At 41.4% G+C, this 25398-nt stretch overlaps 1 protein-coding gene across 1 annotated transcript in view; it reads right to left on the bottom strand.

The window, feature by feature from the left end:
* Positions 1-25398, bottom strand: part of LOC126355309 (uncharacterized) — an 852583-nt gene that overhangs the window by 120323 nt on the left and 706862 nt on the right. The window contains exons 9-10 of the mRNA XM_050005601.1: positions 23744-23905; positions 4476-4501 (exon numbers count right to left, since the gene is read on the bottom strand). Coding sequence (XP_049861558.1) covers positions 4476-4501; positions 23744-23905 — 188 coding nt within the window. The remainder of the gene's footprint in view (positions 1-4475; positions 4502-23743; positions 23906-25398) is intronic.

A 25398-nucleotide genomic window follows, 5' to 3' on the forward strand; every position in this document is an offset into this window, starting at 1 on the left:
CATCCTTTGAGAGGGCTCACATCGAAGGCACAGCAAGGGCGACATTATAGCGACGGCAGGTCTCGGTGGGACGCTGGGGCGCTACCTCAATATTCGACTCGTGTAACATGTGGGCGTGACAAAAGAGTCACGTGCCCAATTTTCGCGAGTGCTGCGGTTCCAATATTGCCTAGCCTCACCTCCCACGTCATCAGCGATTTCACCAGGGGTGCACGTCACACGCGGAGAGGCTTTGATGTAGACACGCTCAAACTTGCGTCGACACAGTGCGTAAAATCAGAGAGAGAAATAGTTGTGAAGATTGGGTTACACGTGAATTTGACAGGCATCTCAGCTTTAAAGGCGATGGAAGATTCTGACAGTTTATACGATATCGCTTTCACTTCATCCTTTTCGTGTGACTTTGTCCAGCAGCAGGGCAGGTTCGGAACGGCTATTTACCGATGTGGCATGGTTAATTTTAATAGGTGGTCCGATGTTCTTGTTCTCTCGTCGCCAGGTAAATGAATAGTTCTTCCAGAAAAAAGTCAGCATTCTTCTCGTGTATTCCAGGAACCACTGTAGTCATTGACATGAAACTTATACAGTACATTACACTGTATGTTTTGAGTCTACTGAACTAGAATAATTGTACTTCAGCCACTGCTTTTGGAAATACATTTCTTTTCATCACACTGTTAAAAGTTTCTGTACCTTTTCCTAAATAATTTTAATTATACATAACATTATGTTCTCCTTTTAATACAGTAGACACAGGATACGTACGTTATTACTCCCTGACAGTTTGAATACTCTACTCGAGTAGAGATTTACGGAAAATGCAACAGAAAATGAAAAGTTTCAGGAACGGCTTCTAAAGTTTCAAAAGACTGCAACTCAACATATGCTTATTTATTTTATTTTTAGTCACTCAGAAGCACCCTGCGCCATACTGTATATATATACTCTTTATCTTTTTCCGAGGGTTTTCTTCTTTTATTCTTTCTAGACTCCTTAGTGGCCAACTGTGCTGCATACTCTGCTTTATCAATGCGAACCTTGTCCATCTGTTCAAGTTCTCTGATGCAGTTTGCTCCAGGGTTAATTCCCATACCCTGTAGCGCTTTCACCCTACCAATGTTACCATCATTAAAAGCAATAACAGCATCACTGGTTTCCCCTCCACCTTCCCCCAATGTAGTGTCTTCATTCCAACAAGAACATTTTTTGGTAAAGTCCATATAAGATTATTGAGCGACTCTTTGGGATTTTGAGTTTGACCATGCAGACATTTCTTCAGTAATTCAGGATTTTCCATGTCTCTGTGAATAGGTTTTACGATATCCGTGACTGCTGCTGGGATGGAGTGTTTATGGCTGTACGAAATGTTTGAGTAATGAGCATTGCGGTAGTTGCACCAAGAATCAGGTCCAGGAGGGTAAAGGTGGTGTACTGGCTTTTCTTCAGTTGACAGTCGGTGGACGAAGGTAGCCCGTACTGCCCGCTTCATATCCTCAGTATTATTTCTGATGGCCATCCCATAATACTACTGTAGTTTATCAATCATTTTGTCTGTCACCCTGCCTCTCATGGTTTTACCATCACAAACTTTCTTTCTTAAAAACACCATAGTCACCGCTGACTGTATGGAGTATTTATTATTACGATTGAAATTTCGGCCTTAGGGCCATTTACAAGAACACTGCAAAAGTTACATGTCGTCGGCAAAATGCAGCAGCCTTCTGAATGCAAGAGTCCCACCAGATCCGATGAGTGCTCATCGGATCTTGTGGGACTTTCGCATTCAAAAGGATGCATTTTGACTACGACATGCACTCATGTCAGATAGTCTTATATTCAGACAGAAAGTAACTTTTGCAGTATTACTTGAAAATGGGCCTAAGGCCGAAACCGCTATCGCAATAATAAATATTCCATACAGTCAACGGCGACTATGATGTTTTTTAAGAAATATTATATGACTGTGAATCCCAACCATGAGAAGTTGATAGAAAGTTTCTTGTCTCTTAAACTTTGTTTCAACTTCATCAACCTGGTGCCCATTCACTTCTGGACATGACCGTTGTAACACAGGAATCGCCAGTCTTCTACATACAAAATTACCAACTTCATTAGATCTTGAAGTAATGCACGTAAAAATTTTAAAATTTTCAACCGGTGCAGACTATATTAAAAAAAAAAGTTCCCATGTGAACCAGAATGAGATTTTCACTCTGCAGTGGAGTATGCGCTGATATGAAACTTCCTGGCAGATAAAAACTGTGTGGCCGACCGAGACTCGAAATCGGGACCTTTACCATTCGCGGGCAAGTGCTCTACCAACTGAGCTAAAGAAGCATGACTCACGCCCGGTACTCACAGCTTTACTTCTGCCATTATCTGTCTCCTACCTTCCAAACTTTACAGAAGCTCTTCTGCGAACCTTGCAGAACTAGCACTCCTGAAAGAAAGGATACTGCGGAGACATGGCTTAGCCACAGCCTGGGGGATGTTTCCAGAATGAGATTTTCACTCTGCAGCGGAGTGTGCGCTGATATGAAACTTCCTGGTAGATTAGAACTGTGTGCCCGACTGAGACTCGAACTCGGGACCTTTGCCTTTCGCAGGCAAGTGCTCTACCAACTGAGCTACCGAAGCACGACTCACGCCTGGTACTCACAGCTTTACTTCTGCCAGTATCCGTCTCCTACCTTCCAAACTTTACAGAAGCTCTTCTGCAAACATTGCAGAACTAGCACTCCTGAAAGAAAGGATACTGCGGAGACATGGCTTAGCCACAGTCAGGGGGAAGTTTCCAGAATGAGATTTTCACTCTGCAGCGGAGTGTGCGCTGATATGAAACTTCCTGGCAGATTAAAACTGTGTGGCCGACCGAGACTCGAACTCGGGACCTTTGCCTTTCACGGGCAAGTGCTCTACCAACTGAGCTACCGAAGCACGACTCACGCCCGGTACTCACAGCTTTACTTCTGCCAGTATCCGTCTCCTACTTTCCAAACTTTACAGAAGCTCTTCTGCGAACCTTGCAGAACTAGCACTCCTGAAAGAAAGGATACTGCGGAGACATGGCTTAGCCACAGCCTGGGGGATGTTTCCAAAATGAGATTTTCACTCTGCAGCGGAGTGTGCGCTGATATGAAACTTCCTGGCAGATTAAAACTGTGTGCCCGACTGAGACTCGAAATCGGGACCTTTGCCTTTCACGGGCAAGTGCTCTACCAACTGAGCTACCGAAGCACGAATCACGCCCGGTATTCTCAGCTTTACTTCTGCCAGTATCCGTCTCCTACCTTCCAAACTTTAGAGAAGCTCATCTGCGAACCTTGCAGAACTAGCACTCGTGAAAGAAAAGATACTGCGGAGACATGACTTAGCCACAGCCTGGGGGATGTTTCCAAAATGAGATTTTCACTCTGCAACGGAGTGTGCGCTGATATGAAACTTCCTGGCAGATTAAAACTGTGTGCCCAAACGAAACTCGAACTCGGGACCTTTGCCTTTCACGGGCAAGTGCTCTACCAACTGAGCTACCGAAGCACGAATCACGCCCGGTATTCTCAGCTTTACTTCTGCCAGTATCCGTCTCCTACCTTCCAAACTTTACAGAAGCTCATCTGCGAACCTTGCAGAACTAGCACTCCTGAAAGAAAGGATACTGCGGAGACATGACTTAGCCACAGCCTGGGGGATGTTTCCAAAATGAGATTTTCACTCTGCAACGGAGTGTGCGCTGATATGAAACTTCCTGGCAGATTAAAACTGTGTGCCCAAACGAAACTCGAACTCGGGACCTTTGCCTTTCACGAGCAAGTGCTCTACCAACTGAGCTACCGAAGCACGAATCACGCCCGGTATTCTCAGCTTTACTTCTGCCAGTATCCGTCTCCTACCTTCCAAACTTTACAGAAGCTCTTCTGCGAACCTTGCAGGAGACGGATACTGGCAGAAGTAAAGCTGTGAGTACCGCGCGTGAGTCGTGCTTCGGTAGTTCAGTTGGTAGAGCACTTGCCCGCGAAAGGCGTAGGTCCCGAGTTCGAGTCTCGGTCGGGCACACAGATTTAAGCTGCCAGGACGTTTCTTCCCATGTGAGTTTATAAATTTTGTTTGGAAAATTGCAAATTTTATAATCAGATAAAAATCCGAAAATGTGTAAAAAAATCCCGTTCTAACTTCCCTTAACTGCAGCTGTAGAAACATGGGATATGTCATAATTTTTTTCTTCTCTCAAAGCGTTCAGGTATAAAATTCTGCAATACAGATAGAACTGGTGTCTCCCTCCTCTCAGTAACGTAAGTGTCAGTAATTGATTACTGCATTACTTGTATGTTAAAAAATTATATTCCGTGATATACGTCCAACTTGATTGAGACAACTGAGATAAAATTTTATGTTCTATTGTTGCAAATTCGATAGTTATTTACGAATCTTATCTACGTATGTACAGTATTAATCAAAAAAGTGAATTTTCCTCTTACCTCCACTTTTGACCTGGCGTTTGGATCTGAAAGAGAAGAAAACAGAGCAATGAGTTTTATTACTAGTACAGTGTTTCAAGTTCCTTGTGTGGTAACCATGCAATAAATATTCAGCCGCCACTACAAGGGATTCAAGGAGGTGCAAAGAAGAAATGCGGGTCAATCTATTACTTCGACTTTTCATCTTATTAACTAAACTAAGTGTATTTCTGCGCGGTATGTTTATCAATAACGTTGATCTCCATAATCCTATTTCAAATGCGCTAAGAAGCTAGTAACTGAGGTTTCTCCGCGTTCAGTATGGTAACTTTCAACCCTCATTAGATGACGCTCTGGTAATGGCGAACAGTATGTCGAGCTTCCAATGTTTTCAACATTTTAAGACCACAATTCGAAATACAGTAAACTGTCAGCCGCATTTGATCTATATCCTTTTTCAATGTCTTTTCCCGTTAATTAAATTGTCGCTCCTGCGATGAAGTAAGGATTTAACCACGTGTACTGCCTCCTCTGAGACAAGTTCTTAGTCACATTAAGTTATTCCGATTTCTGCTATACATGTTACTGAATTATGAAAAGGTTGTCATTAATATCCATATCATTCCACTGACGAGGAAAATGGTTTGTGTTCACGATACCCCACTCTCATTTCAGACTTCGATCTTGTAAGTTATAAAAAATTATGGAAAAACAGTCTAGATCGCAAAGGTTATTTTATTTAAAATGACCGGTTTTGGCCTAGTTTTAAGCCATATTCAGAACACCACTGTGAAGGACAGAAATCGTACTTAAATAAGTCAGTGGCTTAAAATAAAGTAATTTATACTTATTGAAATTGAAGAGTCGTTACCCATCAGCTGAAGTGGACAATGTTCAGAACGGTCACTAGACCTTAGTCACTGCAAGTGCTCCTGTTGGCTAGACAGCATTGCTTTATGTAAACCTGGCGAAGGCGTTTCCTTGTGTGTGACATCAACGTCAGCCAACGAGGAACGATTTGCATAAAGTACGCATCATTTGAAGTCACAGCTTACCTAAAATTGAATAATTATAAAAAAGTCGCGCCTTTAGGACAGAACAGGTAGTTAAAAATGGTGTGCAACAATCATATTTCTATCCTTCGCAGTGCTATTCTGAACATGCCCTAAGACTAAACAGAAACCAGCCATTTTAAATAAAATAACCATTGCGATATAGACGGTTTTTCACAAATTTTATACTGTTCTCACCTCCTGACATCTTATTTTCTGCATTGATCAGCTTCGTTTGTGAGCGGATTGTTGTTATCTATGCTCTTCATAAGGGACATTTTCGTATTTGTAATGATCAACTGATATTCATTTTTCCAGGATAAATCAATCTGCAACGGGGAGTGCACTGTTCTGAAACTTCCTAACAGACGTAAACCGTATGCCAAACTGGTACTCGAACACAGAACCTTGTGTACGGCGGGTAATGCTCTTACCGACGGAGCTATGCAAGCATAACTGACGATCCTTCCCCAAACCTTAGGCTCTGCCAGGCTCTCCGTCCTACCAGAGGTTGAAAATAAAATACTGCTACAATTGTGAAGTTCTTTTATTGTCACACGACCGGTTTCGGGCTCGTTGAAAATAAAATACTGCTACAGTTGTGAAGTTCTTTTATTATCACACGACCGGTTTTGGGCTCTTATAAGTCCATCTTGAGGTGTTGTACTGAAAATAGAAAGAGGCAGGAGATACTTTTTACATGCAGTAATACACATAAAAACCAGAAATTTAATTTAAAAAAATTGAAAACATTTCAGAACCGCCGGTCGGGTTAGGTGCTGTCAAACCTCTGTCAATGCGAAAGTGCTACAGATGACTGCTGGGGTAGAGAAATATACAAATAGTGGCAGGACACTTACACCTTGTCCTATGATCCCTGAGCGTCTCAGTGGATGTGTACAAGGCGCGGTGTGCTACCTAAGAGCGCAGAACAGGAAGAAGCGAATGCGAAGGAGAAAGCAAACTGATGAACCAGAGTGGCAAAAGTGCTGCCATCTGTTTATGGGGAGAAGAAGACGGGGCCACTAGCCCGGCCGTTCACAGTTTGAATTAGTGGTTTACGTTTAAAATGAAGAAAAGACGAAAAAAATCATAAAAAATACGCGAAAGACGCTAAAAGTGCATTAGGTGAAGTAAAGAAGCATGTTGAACAGGTCAGTACAGAACTGTAGTAAAACTGAGTGCAAGCAGCGATATAAAATTAATATATAAAACGTAAAACGCAATGAAACTTTCCCTTTACATGTGTTCACGTCTACCGCCGCGCTTGGGGGTCACAGCACAAAATGTAAGTGTCCTGCTATTATTTGTATATTTCTCTACCCAGGCAGTCGTCGATAGCACTGTATTATGTCACTTTCATATTGGCATAAGTTTCACAGCAAGTAGCCCGACCGGCAGTTTCGAAATGTTTCTAAAATTTTTTAAAGAAATTTCGTGTTATTATGTGTATTGCTACGTGTAAAAGTTATCCCCCGTCCCTTGCTATTTTCAGTACAACACCTGAATATGGACTTATAAGAGCCCGAAACCGGTCGTGTGATAATAAAAGAACTTTACAGCTGTGGCGGTATTTTCAACCTCTGGTTTAATGGTCAGTTGCGAATGTTCCTCCAACAGGATCGCCCTCTGTCCTAGTTTACAAACTTAACAAAAGGTCGTTTGTATGTCTTACTGGACTAGCAGACTACCAGGGAGAAATGGTTTGGACACAGGTCACGATTTGAAAGGACAGAGGTGTTGGTACAACTGACAGTGCCAGGGAGGTTGTGAGTCATACCTAAACAGCTCAGAACTCTGAAACGAAATACTCATCATTTTAAGCTTCAGACGAAGAAACCTCTTAGTTTCGTTCCCATCTATGCAATATTTCAAGTAATCACATACGTTACTTTACACATTTATTACTTTATTCCTTTAACTGGATCTATGGACGAACTTACAATTGAAAGGTGCCTGTCAGCCAACAGTCCATACACACACTGTGTATTTTGTCTTTTTATGTGTCGCGGTGCTTTTATTTCCTATAATCTACGAGATCTTGCTCTAACTAGTTTCGGTATATCGATGCCAGCCTTTTAGCCAATTCCTTGCATGCTCATTATTTGAACTTTAGTCTCTGGTGATTCGTTTTTCCTCTCAAACAATAGTATTCGTTCGGGGGGGGGGGGGGGAGTTCTTGTTTGAAGGGAGTCCGGTGTTACTGGTGATCTTTTCTTGTCCCCAACTCGTATAGTATTAACGAAAAGGCATCTTGTGCTGTGTTTGTGATGTTGAGAAAGAAGCCATGCTGGTCTAGCCTAAGCCCATGAAACTGAGCAGGCACTGCTGTGCACAAGGACCGGGTGAGACCAACGCGATTTTCCTTCACGTGATGAAGGTTATCTCCGCTTGGCGAGATTATTTTGGGGATGCTTATTTGCAGAACTCCGAGCTTAGGTAACCGATAGCGAGTTTCTGCGCAGTGCAATAGGAATTGAAAAATTGCTGTTCATAAATGCTTGGAAGCTGGTTACTGCAACGCTGGTTGCTTTAATCAGTTCCTTGCTATTAGAAAATCGTCGAAGTTAGCTTTTCGTGGAGTGTAAGTTTTTTTTTTAAGAAATCAAAATTACATAATTCAGGTGATGCTCCCATTCTCTGTAAAGTTGAATGTAGGCTGGAATATCATAACAATGTTGTGAATTTTTTCTGTTGTCTTTAAAGTCAATACGGTTTTTGCTTTACTTAACATACGTCGTAAGAATTTGCCAAAACTATATCACTCTTCTACTTGATCTGTTTGAATGTGTTACTCTGCTAAGCTGCCATCTGATCGTGCTACGAAGGTTAAATACACAAGTCGCAGCTACTTAGCCGGATCTCCACTCAAAAACAAATATAGATAATAATAAGTAGAATCTCTTTGAATGCTAATCAGTTTTCATTTGCTGGTAAAACAAAAATGGTAGGTCTTCGTACAGTTGGCTGCTGTCTGTTGCAGCGATAGCTTGTGTTGTGTGGGCTGACTCACCCAACGCCACGTTGATGCAGGAAACGAATTAGTGATTAGTGTTGCAAGTGCTCATACTGATAACAAACTCTTTTTGACATTTACGTGCACACACAGAAGGAGAGACAGGCCCATGGCACAGTTGAATGCTATAAACGGAGTGGTAACACATGCAGCGTCCACGAACCAATTCATTAAAGTACTACTTACACTTATTAGTTATGCAGAACCTCATTTCTTCACGTTGCTCTGAATTTATAAAGATTGTGTTAAATGACAGTACTCTACACATAATCGAGTCAGATCGCTTTATTAAGAATACGTATCTTCAAAGTAGCAGAGTTTATTTGTCACCCTGTTTTATACATGGCAGAAGCCTGGAGATACTGACAGGTTTCAGATAGATTATATAATGGTAAGACAGAGATTTAGGAACCAGGTTCTAAATTGTAGGACATTTCCAGGGGCAGATGTGGACTCTGACCACAATCTATTGGTTATGAACTGTACATTATAACTGAAGAAACTGCAAAAAGGTGGGAATTTAAGGAGATGGGACCTGGATAAACTGACTAAACCAGAGGTTGCACGGAGTTTCAGGGAGAGCATAGGGGAAAAATTGACAGGAATAGGGGAAGGAAATACAGTAGAAGAAGAATGGGTAGCTTTGAGGGATGAAGTAGTGAAGGCAGCAGAGCATCAAGCAGGTAGAAAGGCGAGGGTTAGTAGAAATCCTTGGGTAACAGAAGAAATATTGAATTTAATTGATGAAAGGAGAAAATATAAAAATGCAATAAATGAAGCAGGCAAAAAGGAATACAAACGTCTCAAAAATGAGATCGACAGGAAGAGCAAAATGGCTAAGCAGGGATGGCTAGAGGACAATGTAAGGATGTAGAAGCTTATCTCACTAGGGGTAAGATAGGTACTGCCTACAGGAAAATTAAAGAGACCTTTGCAGAAAAGAGAACCACTTGTATGAATATCAAGAGCTCAGATGGAAACCCAGTTCTAGGCGCTTCAGTGCGGAAACGTGCGACGGCTACGGTCGCAGGTTCGAATCCTGCCTCGGGCATGGATGTGTGTGATGTCCTTATATTAGTTAGGTTTAAGTAATTCTAAGTTCTAGAGGACTGATGACCACAGATGTTAAGTCCCATAGTGCTCAGAGCCATTTGAACCATTTTCTTGGAAACACAGTTCTAAGAAAAAAGGGAAAGCAGAAAGGTGGAAGGAGTATATAGAGGGTCTATACAAGAGCGATGTACTTGAAGACAATATTATGGAAATGGAAGAGGATGTAGATTAAGATGAAATGGGAGATGTGATACTGCGTGAAGAGTTTGACAGAGCACTGAAACACCTGAGTCGAAACAGGGCCCCGGGAGTAGATAACATTCCATTAGAACTACTGACAGCCTTCAGAGAGCCAGTCCTGACGAAACTGGTGAGCAAAATGTATAAGGCAGGCGATAGCCTCAGACTTCAAGAATAAATAATAGTTCCAATCCCAAAGAAAGCAGGTGTTGACAGATGTGAAAATTACCGAACTATCAGTTTAATAAGTCACGGCTGCAAAATACTAAAGTGAATTCTTTACAGACGAATGGAAAAACTATTAGAAGTCGACCTCGGGGAAGATCAGTTTGGATTCCGTAGAAATATTGGAACACGTGAGGCAATACTGACCCCACGACTTATCTTAGAAAATAGATTAAGGAAAGGCAACCATACGTTCCTAGCTTTTGTAGACTTAGGGAAAGCTTTTGACAGTATTGACTGGAATACTCTATTTCAAATTCTGCAGGTGGCAGGGGTAAAATACAGGGAGCAAAAGACTGTTTACAATTAGTACAGAAATCAGATGGCAGTTATAAGAGTCGAGGGACATGAAAGGGAAGCAGTGGTTGGGAAGGGAGTGAGACAGGTTTGTAGCCTCTCCGCGATGTTATTCAATCTGAATATTGAGCAAGCAGTAAAGGAAACAAAGGAAACATTCTGAGTAGATATTAAAATGCATGGAGTAGAGATAAAAAGTTTGAGGTTCGCCGATGACATTGTAATTCTGTCAGAGACAGCAAAGGACTTGGAAGAGCAGTTGAGCTGAATGGATAGTGTCTTGACGGGAGGATATAAGATGAACATGAACAAAAGCAAAACGAGGATAATGGAATGTAGTCGAATTATGTCGGGTGATACTGAGGGAATTAGATTATCAAATGAAACACGTAAAGTAGTAAGGGAGTTTTGGTATTTGGGGAGCAAAATAACTGATGATGGTCGAAGTAGAGAGGAGATTAAACGTATACTGGCAATGGCAAGGAAAGCGTTTCTGAAGAAGAGAAATTTGTTAACATCAAGAATAGATTTAAGTGTCAGGAAGTCGTTTCTGAAAGTATTTGCATGGAGTGTAGCCATGTATGGAAGTGAAACATGGACGATAACTAGTTTGGACAAGAAGAGAATGGAAGATTTCGAAATGAGGTGCTGCAGATGAATGCTGAAGATTAGATGGATAGATCACATAACTAATGAGGAGGTATTGAATAGAACTGCTGAGAAGAGTAGCTTGTGGCACAACTTGACTAGAAGAAGGGTCGGTTGGTAGGACATGTTCTGAGGCATCAAGGGATCACCAATTTAGTATTGGAGGGCAGCGTGGAAGGTAGAAATCGTAGAGGGAGACCAAGAGATGAATTTACTAAGCAGATTCAGAAGGATGTAGGTTGCAGTAGGTACTGGGAGGTGAAGTAGCTTGCACAGGATAGAGAAGCATGGAGAGCTGCATCAAACCAGTCTCAGGACTGAAGACCACAACAACAACAACAACCTACAGCAACAACTAATAGCTTAGTAGGCAGTACATTTGAAGCGGAATGGCCATCTCTAAAAAGGGAAATCACAGATGCTGGAAATAAAACATAGGTAAAAACAAGGCAAGAGCGAAGAAACCATGGGCAACAGAAGAAATACTTCAGTTGATCGACAAAAGGGAGAAGAACAAAAATGTTCCGGGGATCTCAGGAATACAGAAAAAAAGACGCTAAGCAATGAAATAAATAGGAAGCGCAGGGAAACTAAGATGAAATGAGTCCATGAATAATGTGTTGGCATCGAAAAAATACTCAGCATGCAGGTCAAAACAACCTTCGCTGACACTAAAAGTAAGTGTGGTAACATTAAACGTGTAACGGGAATTCCACTGTTAAATGCGGAGGAGAGAACGGGTAGATGCAAAGAATACATAGAAAGTCTCTACGAGAGGGAACACTTGTGTGATGAGATAAGAAACTCGATTTAGAAGAGATAGGGAATACAGTATTAGAATCTGAATTTGAAAGAGCTTTGGAGGACTTAAGGTCAAATAAGACAGAAATGATAGATAACATTCCATCAGAATTTCTAAAATATTGAGGGAGGTGGCAACAACACCCCTATTCACTTTGCTGTACAGTGTGTGTGCATCTGGCGACATACCATCTGACTTTCAGAAAAGTATCACCACACAATTCCGAAGACTGCAAGAGCTGACAAGTACGAGAATCTTCGCACAATCAGCTTAACTGCTCATGCATCCAAGAATAATATACAGATGAACTGAAAAGAAAATGAGACTGTGTTAAGTGACCATCAATTTTTCTATAATAAAGGTAAATGCACCAGGGAGATAATTTTGACGTTACCGTTTATATTGGAAGCAAGACTAAAGAAAAATCAAGACACGTTCATATGATTTGTCGACCTGGAAGAAGCGATCGATGATGTAAACTGATGCAATATGTTTGAAATTCCGAGAAAAATGTAGGTAAACTATAGGGAGAGACGGGTAATATACAAGATGTACAAGAGCCAAGAGGCAATGATAAGAATGGACGAGCAAGAACGAAGTGCTAGGATTAAAAAGGGTGTAAGAGAGGGACGTAGTCTTTCACCCGTGCTGTTCAATGTGAACATCGAAGAAGCAATGGTGGAAATAAAAGAAATGTTCACGAGTGGAATTAAAATTCAGGATGAAAGGATATCAATCATACGATTCGCTGGTGAAATTGCTATCCTGAGTGAAAGTGAAGAAGAATTACAAGATCTGCTGAATGGCATGAGCAGTCGAACGTGTAAAAGTATGGATTGATAGTAAATCGAAGAAAGACAAAAGTAATGAAAACAGCGAGAAACTTAGGATCTGTGGTCACGAAGTAGACGAGGACTTCTGCTACCTAGGCAGTGAAATAACCAATGACGGACGGAGCAGGAGGACATATAAAGCAGTCTAGTACTGGCAAATAGGGCATTCTTGGCCAAGAGAGCCGGCCGGGGTGGTCGAGCGGTTCTAGGCGCTACAGATTGGAACCGCGAGACCGCTAAGTTAGCAGGTTAGAATCATGTCTCAGGCATGGATGTATGTGATGTCTTCAGGTTAGTTAGGTTTAAGTAGTTCTAAGTTCGAGGGGACTGATGAACTCAGCAGTTAAGTCTCATAGTGCTCAGAGCCATTTGAACCATTTGGTCAAGAAAAGTGTACTAGTATCAAACAAAGGCCTTAATTTGAGAAAGAAATTTCTGAAAATATGCCTTTGGAGCACAGCATTGTATGGCAGGGAAACATGAACTATGGGAAAACCGGAACATAAGAGAATCGAAGCATTTGGGATGTGGTGCCACAAACAATGTTGAAAATTAGGTGGACTGATAAGATCAGGAATGAGGAGCCTCTGCGCAGAATCGAAGAGGAAAGGAATATGTGGAAATCACTGAGAAGGAGAAGGGAGAGGATGATAGGACACGTGTTAAGACTTGAGGGAATTACTTCCATGGTAGTAGAGGGATCTGTAGAGGGCGAACGCTATAGAGGAGAACAGAGATTGTAATACATCCAGCAAATAATTGACGACGTAGCTTGCAAGTGCTAATTTGAGATGAAGAGGTTGGCACACCAGAGGGATTCGTGGCGGGCCGCATCAAACCAGTCAGAAGACTGATGACCCAAAAAAAAGTCTTAAACCGTTTCAACAAATGGACATCGATGTGACGTTACTGTCGCTATGTTGTTTATGGCATGTTTCGTACGTCACTGGTTAAAACGGAAGGCTAGTATTTAATATTTGAATAATTCTGTTTATCCAGTTTTACTTTCGGATGCCGGTAGAAGCAATAGAAATTTACGGCTGTTGGAAGATTCTTTGGTTATTTAACATTACAGGACATCTTAATCTTGCTGGAAATAAAACATACTTTATTAAACTTTGGGGAAGTTACGCTGTACATCTTAATGGATCATGTTCTTGTTTTCTCTTTCATTCTTTTGTTCCTGAAGCAGAAACTGTGACTTTTTAGCAAAATAATGTGTTTTCAAAGGCATATGCCAAGGGCAGTGAGAGAGCCTCCACATTAACGTCACAGAATTATATATAAACAAAAAAGTCCTCTGTGTAAAAGGAATGCACATACAGATTGGTAGTAGAGGAGATGTAGAAGTATCTGGGAGACTTCGCAAGTTTTTTGTCTGGTGGTAAGCACGGCTGCCTCTAGATCGTGGAGTCCAGGGTTAGATTCCCGGATGGGTCGGATATTTTCTCGCTCGGAGACTGAGTGTTTGTGTCGTCCTAAATATTTCATTTGATAATCACCGACGCGCAAGTCGTGCAAGTGACTCAACTAATGTCAGACAGAAACGCTTGCGTACGACGGCCGAACAACTGTCGGAATTTACTGGACAATAATGCCGTTCGATTATTTATCCATTCGATAGGCTTAAAGTGAAATATGGTATTACCCATATTTTCACTATTTTCACTGGTCGGAAGCGATTTTTTTCTCTTCTTTCTATTTGCTTCTCAGAATAGATCCACTATCTCTCTCATTTTGTGCTTTTTTAAAATGACATTTACATATCGTCTGCATACACTTACCTGGAAGCAATTTTTATATATTTGGAGAGGTTGCAGAGACCCGTCTCTGGTGAATTTAGGACGTGCGGTAACAATTCATAATGGAATTTATGTGGTCTTTTCGGGACAGTTTGATACGAATGGGATGGGCCTGAGTTACGAAATGCATGGACCAATGAGATTTTTATTTTTTGTAAAATTTTTCAATTCCATCTTGGCATCCTCTTATAGCAACTGTTTTAAAAGGATTTAAGAAAAAATACAGTCTCGGTTGCAAAATTATTTGTTAACAATGTCGCGTTCCACCCATTTGGCGCATCATAAGATTGCCCACAAAAGTAAGAAAACTTAATCAAGTATATACAAGTGAAGGAAAATGGCATGGTTACCCAGACAACGTGGACTGAAAGTAATAAAAACCGTAGGGGGCCCATCAGTCATAAAAACACATATAATGTAAAATAGACACCAAGGTATCCGGATATATAATCCATCCGTAACGAAACATCTAAACCATCAAGTGGCCCTAGCGAAAGGATAAAAACTGCCAGAATAGCACCGAGAAAGTACAAATATGTCTCAGAAAATTTTTCCACAGTTATGGTATGGTACCTGGAAGCACACCGGCCGGCTCCACCGTGGATGTACAAGATAGAGCCACGTTGTCTGCTTCGCTATGCACGATAGGACCATGTCCTTTTCCTCCACTTGTATCTAATTGATTGGTTTTCTTATTTTCGTAGACAATCTGACGATGCCCCAATGGAATGAGACGCGTGACTGCTTTTGTTCTGAAACATTTTTAGTTTTTCTATGAAGCCACTCGCTTTTGCTAAGCCATTTCTTTCTGTGACAGTTTATTTCCGTCATGAGCACCCACAACTGCTGGGAAATCGCTTCGCTGAGTGGACTAGCAACACAGCGCTCCAGGCAGCAGAAGAATTTTTCGTGTGGTTCGATGAACTTCGACATATCTCTCAAACGAGGACGACCGTGCGGCTACACACAGCTAGGCGTTGCGTTCCGATGGCGGGTGTGCCCGTGCATTGAGTGCACTTCAAACTGGTGACCGAAAAGCTGCTACATCGTGTGTCGAGAGAAATATGATCCTGCATGGCTTGCAAGTAATTTCGCTGTACTATTCTGACTTGCGGATATTCTGCTTAATCAGAAGATGGATTTATTACATTCTGTGTTTTGTAGCCGGCCTGGGTGGCGGAGCGGTTCTAGGCGCTACAGTCGGGAAGCGCGCGACCGCTACGGTCGCAGGTTCGAATCGTGCCTCGGACATGGATGTGTGTGATGTCCTTAGGTTAGTTAGGTTTAAGTAGTTCTAAATGCTAGGGGACTGATGACCTCAGAAGTTAAGTCCCATAGTGCTCAGAGCCATTTCAATCTTTTTTTTTTTTTTTGGTTTTGTAGTTTGTGAGAAAGTGACGTCAGAACATTTAGCAATGCAACTGGTGAGGACAGTGTTGGTGGCCGACATTCAACGTTTATTCCAAGAAAGTTGTCTCAGTTGTTTAAAGCAGTTTTTGGCGTTTTAGAATACCACTCCCTGCGGCACATTATTTCCTGAGGTAACTTCTTGCACGCCTGTATTCAGTTGATATTCTCCAGGCTTAGATCTGGCTGTAGATTGTATTTTTAATAAGAATTAATGGCACAAAACTGTTCCATCTATTATTAGAAAGTCCTTTAAATATCTCTGTTGTGACTGTTCAAATTTTAGCAGGGTTCCGAAATTCCTTCACCAGGGAAGACGAATGGAATATTCCAGAATTTGAAACACGAACATCTGCTAGCATGAGTTTCTTAGAAGTAGATACCTTAGGGGTTGCGAAGCAACTCAAATCGCTTGATACGGGCAAGTCTTCAGGTCCAGATTGTATACCGATTAGGTTCCTTTCAGATTACGTTGATACTATAGCTCCCTACTTAGCACTCATATACAACCGCTCGCTCACCGATAGATCTGTACCTACAGATTGGAAAATTGCGCAGGTCGCACCAGTGTTCAAGAAGGGTAGTAGGAGTAATCCATTTAACTACAGACCTATATCATTGACGTCGGTTTGCAGTAGGGTTTTGGAGCATATACTGTATTCAAACATTATGAATCACCTCGAAGGGAACGATCTATTGACACGTAATCAGCATGGCTTCAGAAAACATCGCTCTTGTGCAACGCAGCTAGCTCTTTATTCGCACGAAGTAATGGCCGCTATCGACAGGGGATCTCAAGTTGATTCCGTATTTCTAGATTTCCGGAAAGCTTTTGACACCGTTCCTCACAAGCGACTTCTAATCAAGCTGCGGAGCTATGGGGTATCGTCTCAGTTGTGCGACTGGATTCGTGATTTCCTGTCAGGAAGGTCACAGTTCGTAGTAATAGACGGCAAATCATCGAGTAAAACTGAAGTGATATCAGGTGTTCCCCAGGGAAGCGTCCTGGGACCTCTACTGTTCCTGATCTATATAAATGACCTGGGTGACAATCTGAGCAGTTCTCTTAGGTTGTTCGCAGATGATGCTGTAATTTACCGTCTAGTAAGGTCATCCGAAGACCAGTATCAGCTGCAAAGCGATTTAGAAAAGATTGCTGTATGGTGTGTCAGGTGGCAGTTGACGCTAAATAACGAAAAGTGTGAGATGATCCACATGAGTTCCAAAAGAAATCCGTTGGAATTCGATTACTCGATAAATAGTACAATTCTCAAGGCTGTCAATTCAACTAAGTACCTGGGTGTTAAAATTACAAACAACTTCAGTTGGAAGGACCACATAGATAATATTGTCGGGAAGGCGAGCCAAAGGTTGCGTTTCATTGGCAGGACACTTAGAAGATGCAACAAGTCCACTAAAGAGACAGCTTACACTACACTCGTTCGTCCTCTGTTAGAATATTGCTGCGCGGTGTGGGATCCTTACCAGGTGGGATTGACGGAGGACATCGAGAGGGTGCAAAGAAGGGCAGCTCGTTTTGTATTATCGCGTTATAGGGGAGAGAGTGTGGCAGATATGATACACGAGTTGGGATGGAAGTCATTACAGCATAGACGTTTTTCGTCGCGGCGAGACCTTTTTACGAAATTTCAGTCACCAACTTTCTCTTCCGAATGCGAAAATATTTTGTTGAGCCCAACCTACATAGGTAGGAATGATCATCAAAATAAAATAAGAGAAATCAGAGCTCGAACAGAAAGGTTTAGGTGTTCGTTTTTCCCGCTCGCTGTTCGGGAGTGGAATAGTAGAGAGATAGTATAATTGTGGTTCGATGAACCCTCTGCCAAGCACTTAAATGTGAATTGCAGAGTAGTCATGTAGATGTAGATACCATATTTATGACACTGGCTTGTTGGTTTCTTAATTATTAATAAAATACAAGGTTAATCTGGAGGGCGCCCTTCCTGGTAAAGATATTGTGTTGGAGTGTTTTAACGAAATAAAGAAATGTTAAATTATTATCAAGCTGTTACGGACACCTTTGGGGGATTCCAGTACTATCACTCTTAAACTCGTTAAACTACCTTTGGAAGAAATACAACCTAAGATACCCCTTGTTCGAGGTGTGTAATAATGATTCCAAGTATAATCGACGCGTATGAGAAAACGCTAAATGTCTTTAGGGTCTCGTAAAAACAGCCGAAACTGGCGAACAGTGAAGGCAAACAAAGAATACAGTCGGTCGCACAAGTATTGTCATTTTAGGCATTTTGTACAACTGTATTACCCGCCAGGGAACATCTTCATTTATCCATTGCCTGTATTTGTTTTCGCATTCAAAGATAAATAGATCTTCCTCGTCATCCTATTTTCTAAAATATCGAGTTTCTTTTTATCCACCTACCTCGCTGTCAATGTTTTGTTAGCCCCACTGCGTTCAAACACCGGGTGGTAGTTAGTAAAGAAGGCGCCCCAGAATTACCAAGCCGCAGTATCCGGCTCTGCCTTTTGAAAAGTAAATTTACAAGGCGTTAGAAAACGAACGGATTCCTTACTCATTCTCGTCAGTTAATGGCAATCGATTTCAGTCCTACATACAGAGTGGCTTAATTAGGAGACCGAGAAAAGTGGACAGGCCATTTAACACTAATAAAACTGATCAGTGTTCATCAATAAGATGTATTCTGTCGGAATTCATAAACAGAACCGATTAGAACCAAGAGCAGCCTACACTGACGTGTTAATACCAAGTATGGACTCGTGTAAAGTTACAAAATGACTTCAAAGACACCAGTACTATTAACGTGCTGGGTAGTGCAAAATACATGTGAGAATCCTGACATGCTAGAAAGACAGTTACCTCCGTGAAATGGTGATGGAAGTAACAAAAGCGGGCGGTAGCGGCGACTTGTTAGCACATGGCGGAAGATATAGCTTCATGGTAGGGGCACCACGTCATCGCAAATGCCGAGTGAAAAACGTGATGTGCTCAAAGTGAAAAACAGGCAAACGTGAGACGGTAAAAGCCAAGGACACAGCGCGTCTGCATTGAATTCGTCTTGATGCAACCGGGCAGAAAGTGAAGCTGCCAAATGGGTCTGGGCTAACAATGCTCCCGGCATTTGTTACCTTGAAGTGATAACGCTCCAGTGACAGTACTAGTACCAACTGCAGCAAGGGGCAGAAGCCAAGGTCTACCTGCTGCGATTTAGAGAACAGACAACGTCTTCTGTCCACAGAGGACACAAGTTCTAAACGAAAACGTAGGTACAAAGAAGGTAGCAGCAAAGAAAGCATGTGTAGCAGAAGAAATAGTTCAGTTGATTGATGAAAGACGAAAGTGCAAAAATGTTCAGAGAAATTCAGGAGTACAGAAATACAAGTCACTGAGGAATGAAATAAACAGGAAGTGCAAGGAGACTAAGGCGAAGTGATGGCATGAAAAATGTGAAGAAATCTAGAAAGGAATGATTCTCTGAAGGACTAACTCTCCATTCAGGAAAGACGAAATTACCTTCAAGGAAATCAGAACCAAGGTTAAGGATGGTAGTATTAAGAGTGCAACGGGAATTACACCTATAGATGCAGAGGAAAGAGCAGTTAGGTAGGAAGAGTATATTGAATGCCTATATGAGGGGAAAGGTTTGTATGATGTGCTGGAAGAAGAAACAGCAGTCGATCTAGAGCATATAGGGGATCCAGCATTAGAATCGGAATTTAAGAAGGCTTTGGAGACTTAAGATCAAATAAGGCAGAAGCGTTGGATAACATTCCATCAGAATTTGTAAAATCATTCGAGGAAGTGGCAGCAAATGGACTATTCACATTGATGTGTAGAATGTATGAGTCGGGCGACATACCACCTAACATTCGGAAAAATATCATCCACACAGTGCCGAAGACTGCTAGAGGTAACAAGTGCGAGAATTATCGCACAATCAGATCAACAGCTCATGCATAGACGTTGCTGACAAGAACAATATACAGGAGCATTTAAAAGAAAACTGAGCATCAGATAGGCTTTAGGAAAGGTAAATGCATCAAAGAGGCAACACTGACGTTGCGGTTTATAATGGAAGCAAGACTAAAGAAAAATCATGACGCGTTTGTAAGCATTGTCGACATGAAAAAAGCGTTCGACTATTTACATTGGTGCAAGATGTTCGAAATTCTGAGAAAAATAGGGATAAGTTACAGGGAGAAGCAGGTAAATGCAATATGTACAAGAGCCAAGAGGGAATAATAAGAGTAGACGAGCATGAATGAAGAGCACGGATTAAAAATGTTGTAAGACAAAGAAGTGGTCTTTTGCCCCTATTGTTCAATCTGTACATCGAAGAAGCAATGATGGAAATAAAAGAAAGTTTCAGGATGAGTGGAATTAAAATTCAATGATAATATTCGCCGATGAGATTGCTATCCTGAGTGAAAGTGAAGAAGAATTACATGGTCTACTGAATGGAATGAACAGTCTAATAAGTACAGAATATGGACTGAGTAAATTGAAAAAGGCGAAAGTAATGAGTAGTAGCAGAAATAAGGACAGTGAGAAACCTCACTTCAGGATTGATGGTAAGTAAGTAGATGAAGTTAAGGAATTCTGCTATCTCGGCAGATAAATCATCATTGCGGAACGGTGCAAACAAAAATGGTTCAAATGGCTCTGAGCACTACGGGACTCAACTGCTGTGGTCATTAGTCCCCTAGAACTTAGAACTACTTAAACCTAACTAACCTAAGGACATCACACACATCCATGCCCGAGGCAGGATTCGAACCTGCGGCCGTAGCAGTCGTACGGTTCCGGACTGCGCGCCTAGAACCGCGAGACCACCCGGTGCAAACATCAAACGCAAACAAGCACTGTCGGAAAGGTCATACTTGACCAAGAGAAGTCTGCTAGTATCAAACTTAGGCCTTAATTTGAGGAAGAAATTCTGAGAATATACCTTTCGTGCACAGCGTTGTACGGTTGTGAAACATGGAGTGTGGGAAAACCGGAACAGAAGAGAATCGAAGCGTTTGAGATGTGGTGCTACATACGAACGTTGAAAATCAGACGGACTGATAAGGTAAGGAATGAGGAGGTTCTGCACAGAATCGGAGCGAACAGAATATACGGAAAACACTGCAAGGAGAAGGGGCAGCATGACAGCACATGTGTTAAGACATCAGGGAATGACTTCCATGGTACCAAATGGAGCTGAAGAGGTAAAAACTGTAGCGGAAAACAGATATTGGAATACATTCAGCAAATGATTGAGGACGCAGGTTGCAAACGCTACTCTGCGATGAAGAGGTTGACACAGGAGAGGAGTTTGTGGCGCCCCGCGACAAACTAATCAGAAAACTGAGGACTTAAAAAAAGTCAGTTTCGTACAAGTGAGGACACCGGCGTCCACGTATATAAGTCATCGCTTTATGTACTTACATTGCACACGTAGAAAAAGTATCATCTGGCGAAGATCGCAAATCCAGCGAAAGAGCAGTTAAGGACAGGCACGAAGGCCGCTGTGGCCGAGCGGTTCTAGGCACTTTAGTCCGGAACAGCGCTGCTGCTACGGTCGCAGGTTCGAATCCTGCCTCGGGCATGGATGTGTGTGATGTCCTTAGGCTAGTTAGGTTTATGTAGTTGTAAGCCTAGGGGACTGATGACCTCAGATGTTAAGTCCCATAGTGCTCACAGCCATTTGAGTAATATTTTTTGAAGGACAGGCACGCGAGTTGAGATCACATGACTTCAACTGACTTGATGTGTTGTGAAGTGAATCACAATGTGAATATACCCTGACATGAGCGGGTCGTGACGTCACTGTGCCGTCGTGCGCCCAGTATCAATTGGCCTTTATTCGTTAAGAACGGGTCTCACTCTTGCAGTGATACATAGGGGTTGTTACTTACTCAGGATGACCTCATGCGAACGCACATGTGTACCCTTGACACGTGGTGAACCTGGCTAAGATAGTTGTCTCAAGAGTTTCACAAACGTTGATTAAAGATTGAATCAACGGTGATGATGTCGATTTGTATCTTAACTATGTGTGGCAGAATCTCAGGGGCTGCAAGAGCTTCTCCGGCTTCTCTTCTCATCTGGAAAAGAAAATCTAGATCATTACGTATGGCAACTGAGCCAACATATCTAAAGTTATTGATGATTGTCATTATTTAATTCTTGAAATGTATCTATTTATCAAACTTTCTTGATAACAACGGATCGTTACATGTAGAAGTCCGTTTACGTGAATCTACATTATAACTTCTTTGTTTTTCTCTATTTTTCCTGTTCTAATCACTGAAGTTTATAGTCTATCACACTTCAACTACTATCGCTGTCATTTAGATGGCAACCACATATATTTCGGTATTATCGCAAATCGCCCTTGACAATAAAATGAATTGACGCATGTCTATTCGTACTTTTTTTTTTGATCGTTCAGTGCTACAACATTCCCCTTCTGTTCACTTGAACGTCTGAAGCTCCATTGAAACTATAGTTCAAATAAAATTGAGAATATTGTACCGCTGTGGCTGATACTGGATGTCATTCTAAACCTCGCAAATATTTCTATAGAAAGTATTTTTGCACTATATTCTTAGATTGTAGGAATACAAGTCCGCCCATCATGCAGACAGCTACTTCTGTTGAACTGAAAATTCTTTTAGGTGTCTTTAACTCTCTCGTGTCATTACTCAGGCTCTTTCACTGCATCTCAATGTATGCGTTTGCCAATACATTATTTATGTAAAAACCACAATTTCTCTGCCAAAAGCAATTTGATAAATCAGAAAACAACTGTATAGCACTACTACGTCACAATTTTGTCAAATATTATTCATATCCAGGAAGTATGATTCTTATGTTCTGCGGTTACCGGTTTCGACGGTCTCATAAAGGCCATCTTCTGTATTATTTGATGTGAGACATTTAAATTGTTATAAAACAATAAAATGTTCATAACGTTCTGTACAGGAGGAACATGCGCAATCGCCATACTGTCCATCTACGGCGAGCCTGGTCTTCCTTCGCTGCATGTATGTTTAAGAAATTGTGTTATGTTACAATAATAATTGTATATTACTTGGCACATGTGAAATTAGATAAAGGATTTTTCAATGTGAAGATGAAAGCGTTATATATAACGTCTCAGTCAAATTATATTACAAAATACAATGCTTTGCGAGGAAATACATTATATGCTGTTTCTATCAGCGTATGTGTTTACTACACCAGATACGCAGACCGTGTAATTTTAATCTTTACCATCCCATGTACTTTTTCTTGCTGATTTCCATTTCGTAGAGGAAAACTAAAGTTAATTTTATTCTCTTTGAAGCATTATACTCACAAGACACAAATATTTGTTACTTGCAATTAAGTCGATATTTTATACATTCGAGGACAACAAAACATCCTATTCTGGTGAAAATTACGAAAGCACTGACTATTTTATTTTTGTATCCTTGACATATTGATAATCAAAATGTATGTTGTAGTTTATTATTTTCTGCTCCCCTCGAAGAAGACATTGAGCGAATGCATAAAGAAAGAAAGAAAACCTAGTATGCTATCTATTTCTAAAGAAGTCGTAACCATTAAATACATATTACCTGTGGATGTTATGATTTATTCTGCCATTCTTATTCTGTTAAAGATAAAATTTCACTTTTGGGGTTCATTGCGTGTTCAGTCAATGTTATTACATAGAAAGAGTTAGCAATCTATCGAAAAACTGATACATAAACTTAAATGTAAAAGGTAGTATGTAAACATAAATATTTTGTGTCTGGATACAAACATTATATTGACAAATTTAGCAACAGCGCACACTTCGCCAAAGTTTGACATCAGCCTGTGGAGAGGCAGTTCAAACAAAAAGCGAGTTGAATCTGACGTCACATGCGCTCGCTTCTTACCTGCCAAAGATTCGTTTGCACCGGTCAGTGTCTGATTGAAGAGATCCGTCGTGGTCCACTGTTGTTGACCGCCAGGGGACAAAATGGCGGTACCTGGAGGAGTCTCGGTGGTCGAAGATGAACGCAACGCCGGCGCTCTCCTTGTAGTTGTTGTAACATTGACTATAAAACACTCGATGTCAGCAAAACGATGTACAGCGGAAGGATCTATCATTATGGACGACACCTCCACGTACCCTGGACGACCAGCACAACCCATACGAAACAGCGGCAACTGGCATTTGCCCAAACGAATAAAGCACTGCCGGTCGATGGCTTAATATCTCAAGCACCCAAAGCATCTCTTAGGTTGTGCTTTCTACATGATAGCAATGCTCCCACACAGAAGAGCAACCAATGAGACGTAACTTGTATGGTGCGTTTGGGCGACTACAGCGTCCGTGAAAACCCTCAAGACGAACACAAAAACACAACATTAACTACCAATACGTGCAATGCTGACGACACACGTGCGACCCGCAAGCTTGTAAAAAATGTACAAAGAGTGAGAAATACAAAATACTTCCACACAAGATCACTAAAAAGAAATAAAGAATCATGGTGACGAAAACCGTAACTGCTGCGTTCGGTCGGAAGACTGGCACCTACATTGATTGCAAATTGCTGTACGCTCCGATGACCACTCTTACAAAAGTAGAACATCTTGAACAGTCTTCTCGTGTTTATCGGCTGAAACGGTATTTTCTCAGTCAAATACATTTTCATCTAGACGTAATAAATAAAGCAGGAATATGTCATTTTACCTTGTGGATAATTCTAGCCGTAGCTTCACAGTTGAAGATCTGTGTGGAGAAATGGTCTGCTAATTATTTTTCAGTACCGCTGGCTTTATCAAACTTTTCTTCAAGTTAATCAATTTTTACATTAGTTATTAATTTTAATTTTAGTAATGAACAGCCTCAGTTGCACCGTTCACCTAGAATTTACCTAGGTTTCAGTCGGGATAACCCATCTTTCTTGAGATCAACATTATTTATCGTTTGTCCATAGTCGACATAGTGTAGCTACAACTACAAATCCATAAATTATCGTCAGACTGTAAAACTTATCTGGCACTGCCTCCGCCCCACTTCGCGACCGCGATGCGACAGCCACGAGTGGTGTACTGGAACGCAACTTCAGTAGATAGATACTGTTGTTCTGAAGAAGGTTGGGTTATCCCGACTGAAACCTAGATAAATTCTAGGTAAACGGTGCAACTGAGGCTGTTCGTTATTAAAATTAAAATTAATATTTATACAGTTGCTGACAGAGCCGCGGAATGTTGAAGATATTTACATTAATACCACAACGACGGATAACAAAATGCCATGTGGTTTTATGTGGCTTCCAAACTGAGATGGCTTTACTCAACGTCATCATTGTACAAATTATATCGACTTGCGCTGATATCAGTCGCCTTGAAAGCCACTGCAGTAAAGTAAATAAGCGCTGTTCGAAAGGACAGTCGTGAGCGAAACAGAATACGGAGGAGGTATGGTATCGGCGTTTTAAGCCTACAGGTGCGTTCATTTTATCATTGGAGCTTTGAAAGTACTGGATGTTTCAGCAGAACGATAAATATTGCGGTAGTATACAAGAATTCGAATAAAAAT

The sequence above is a fragment of the Schistocerca gregaria genome, chromosome 3, assembly GCF_023897955.1.
Source record: "Schistocerca gregaria isolate iqSchGreg1 chromosome 3, iqSchGreg1.2, whole genome shotgun sequence".
Taxonomy (NCBI): Eukaryota; Metazoa; Arthropoda; class Insecta; order Orthoptera; family Acrididae; genus Schistocerca; species Schistocerca gregaria.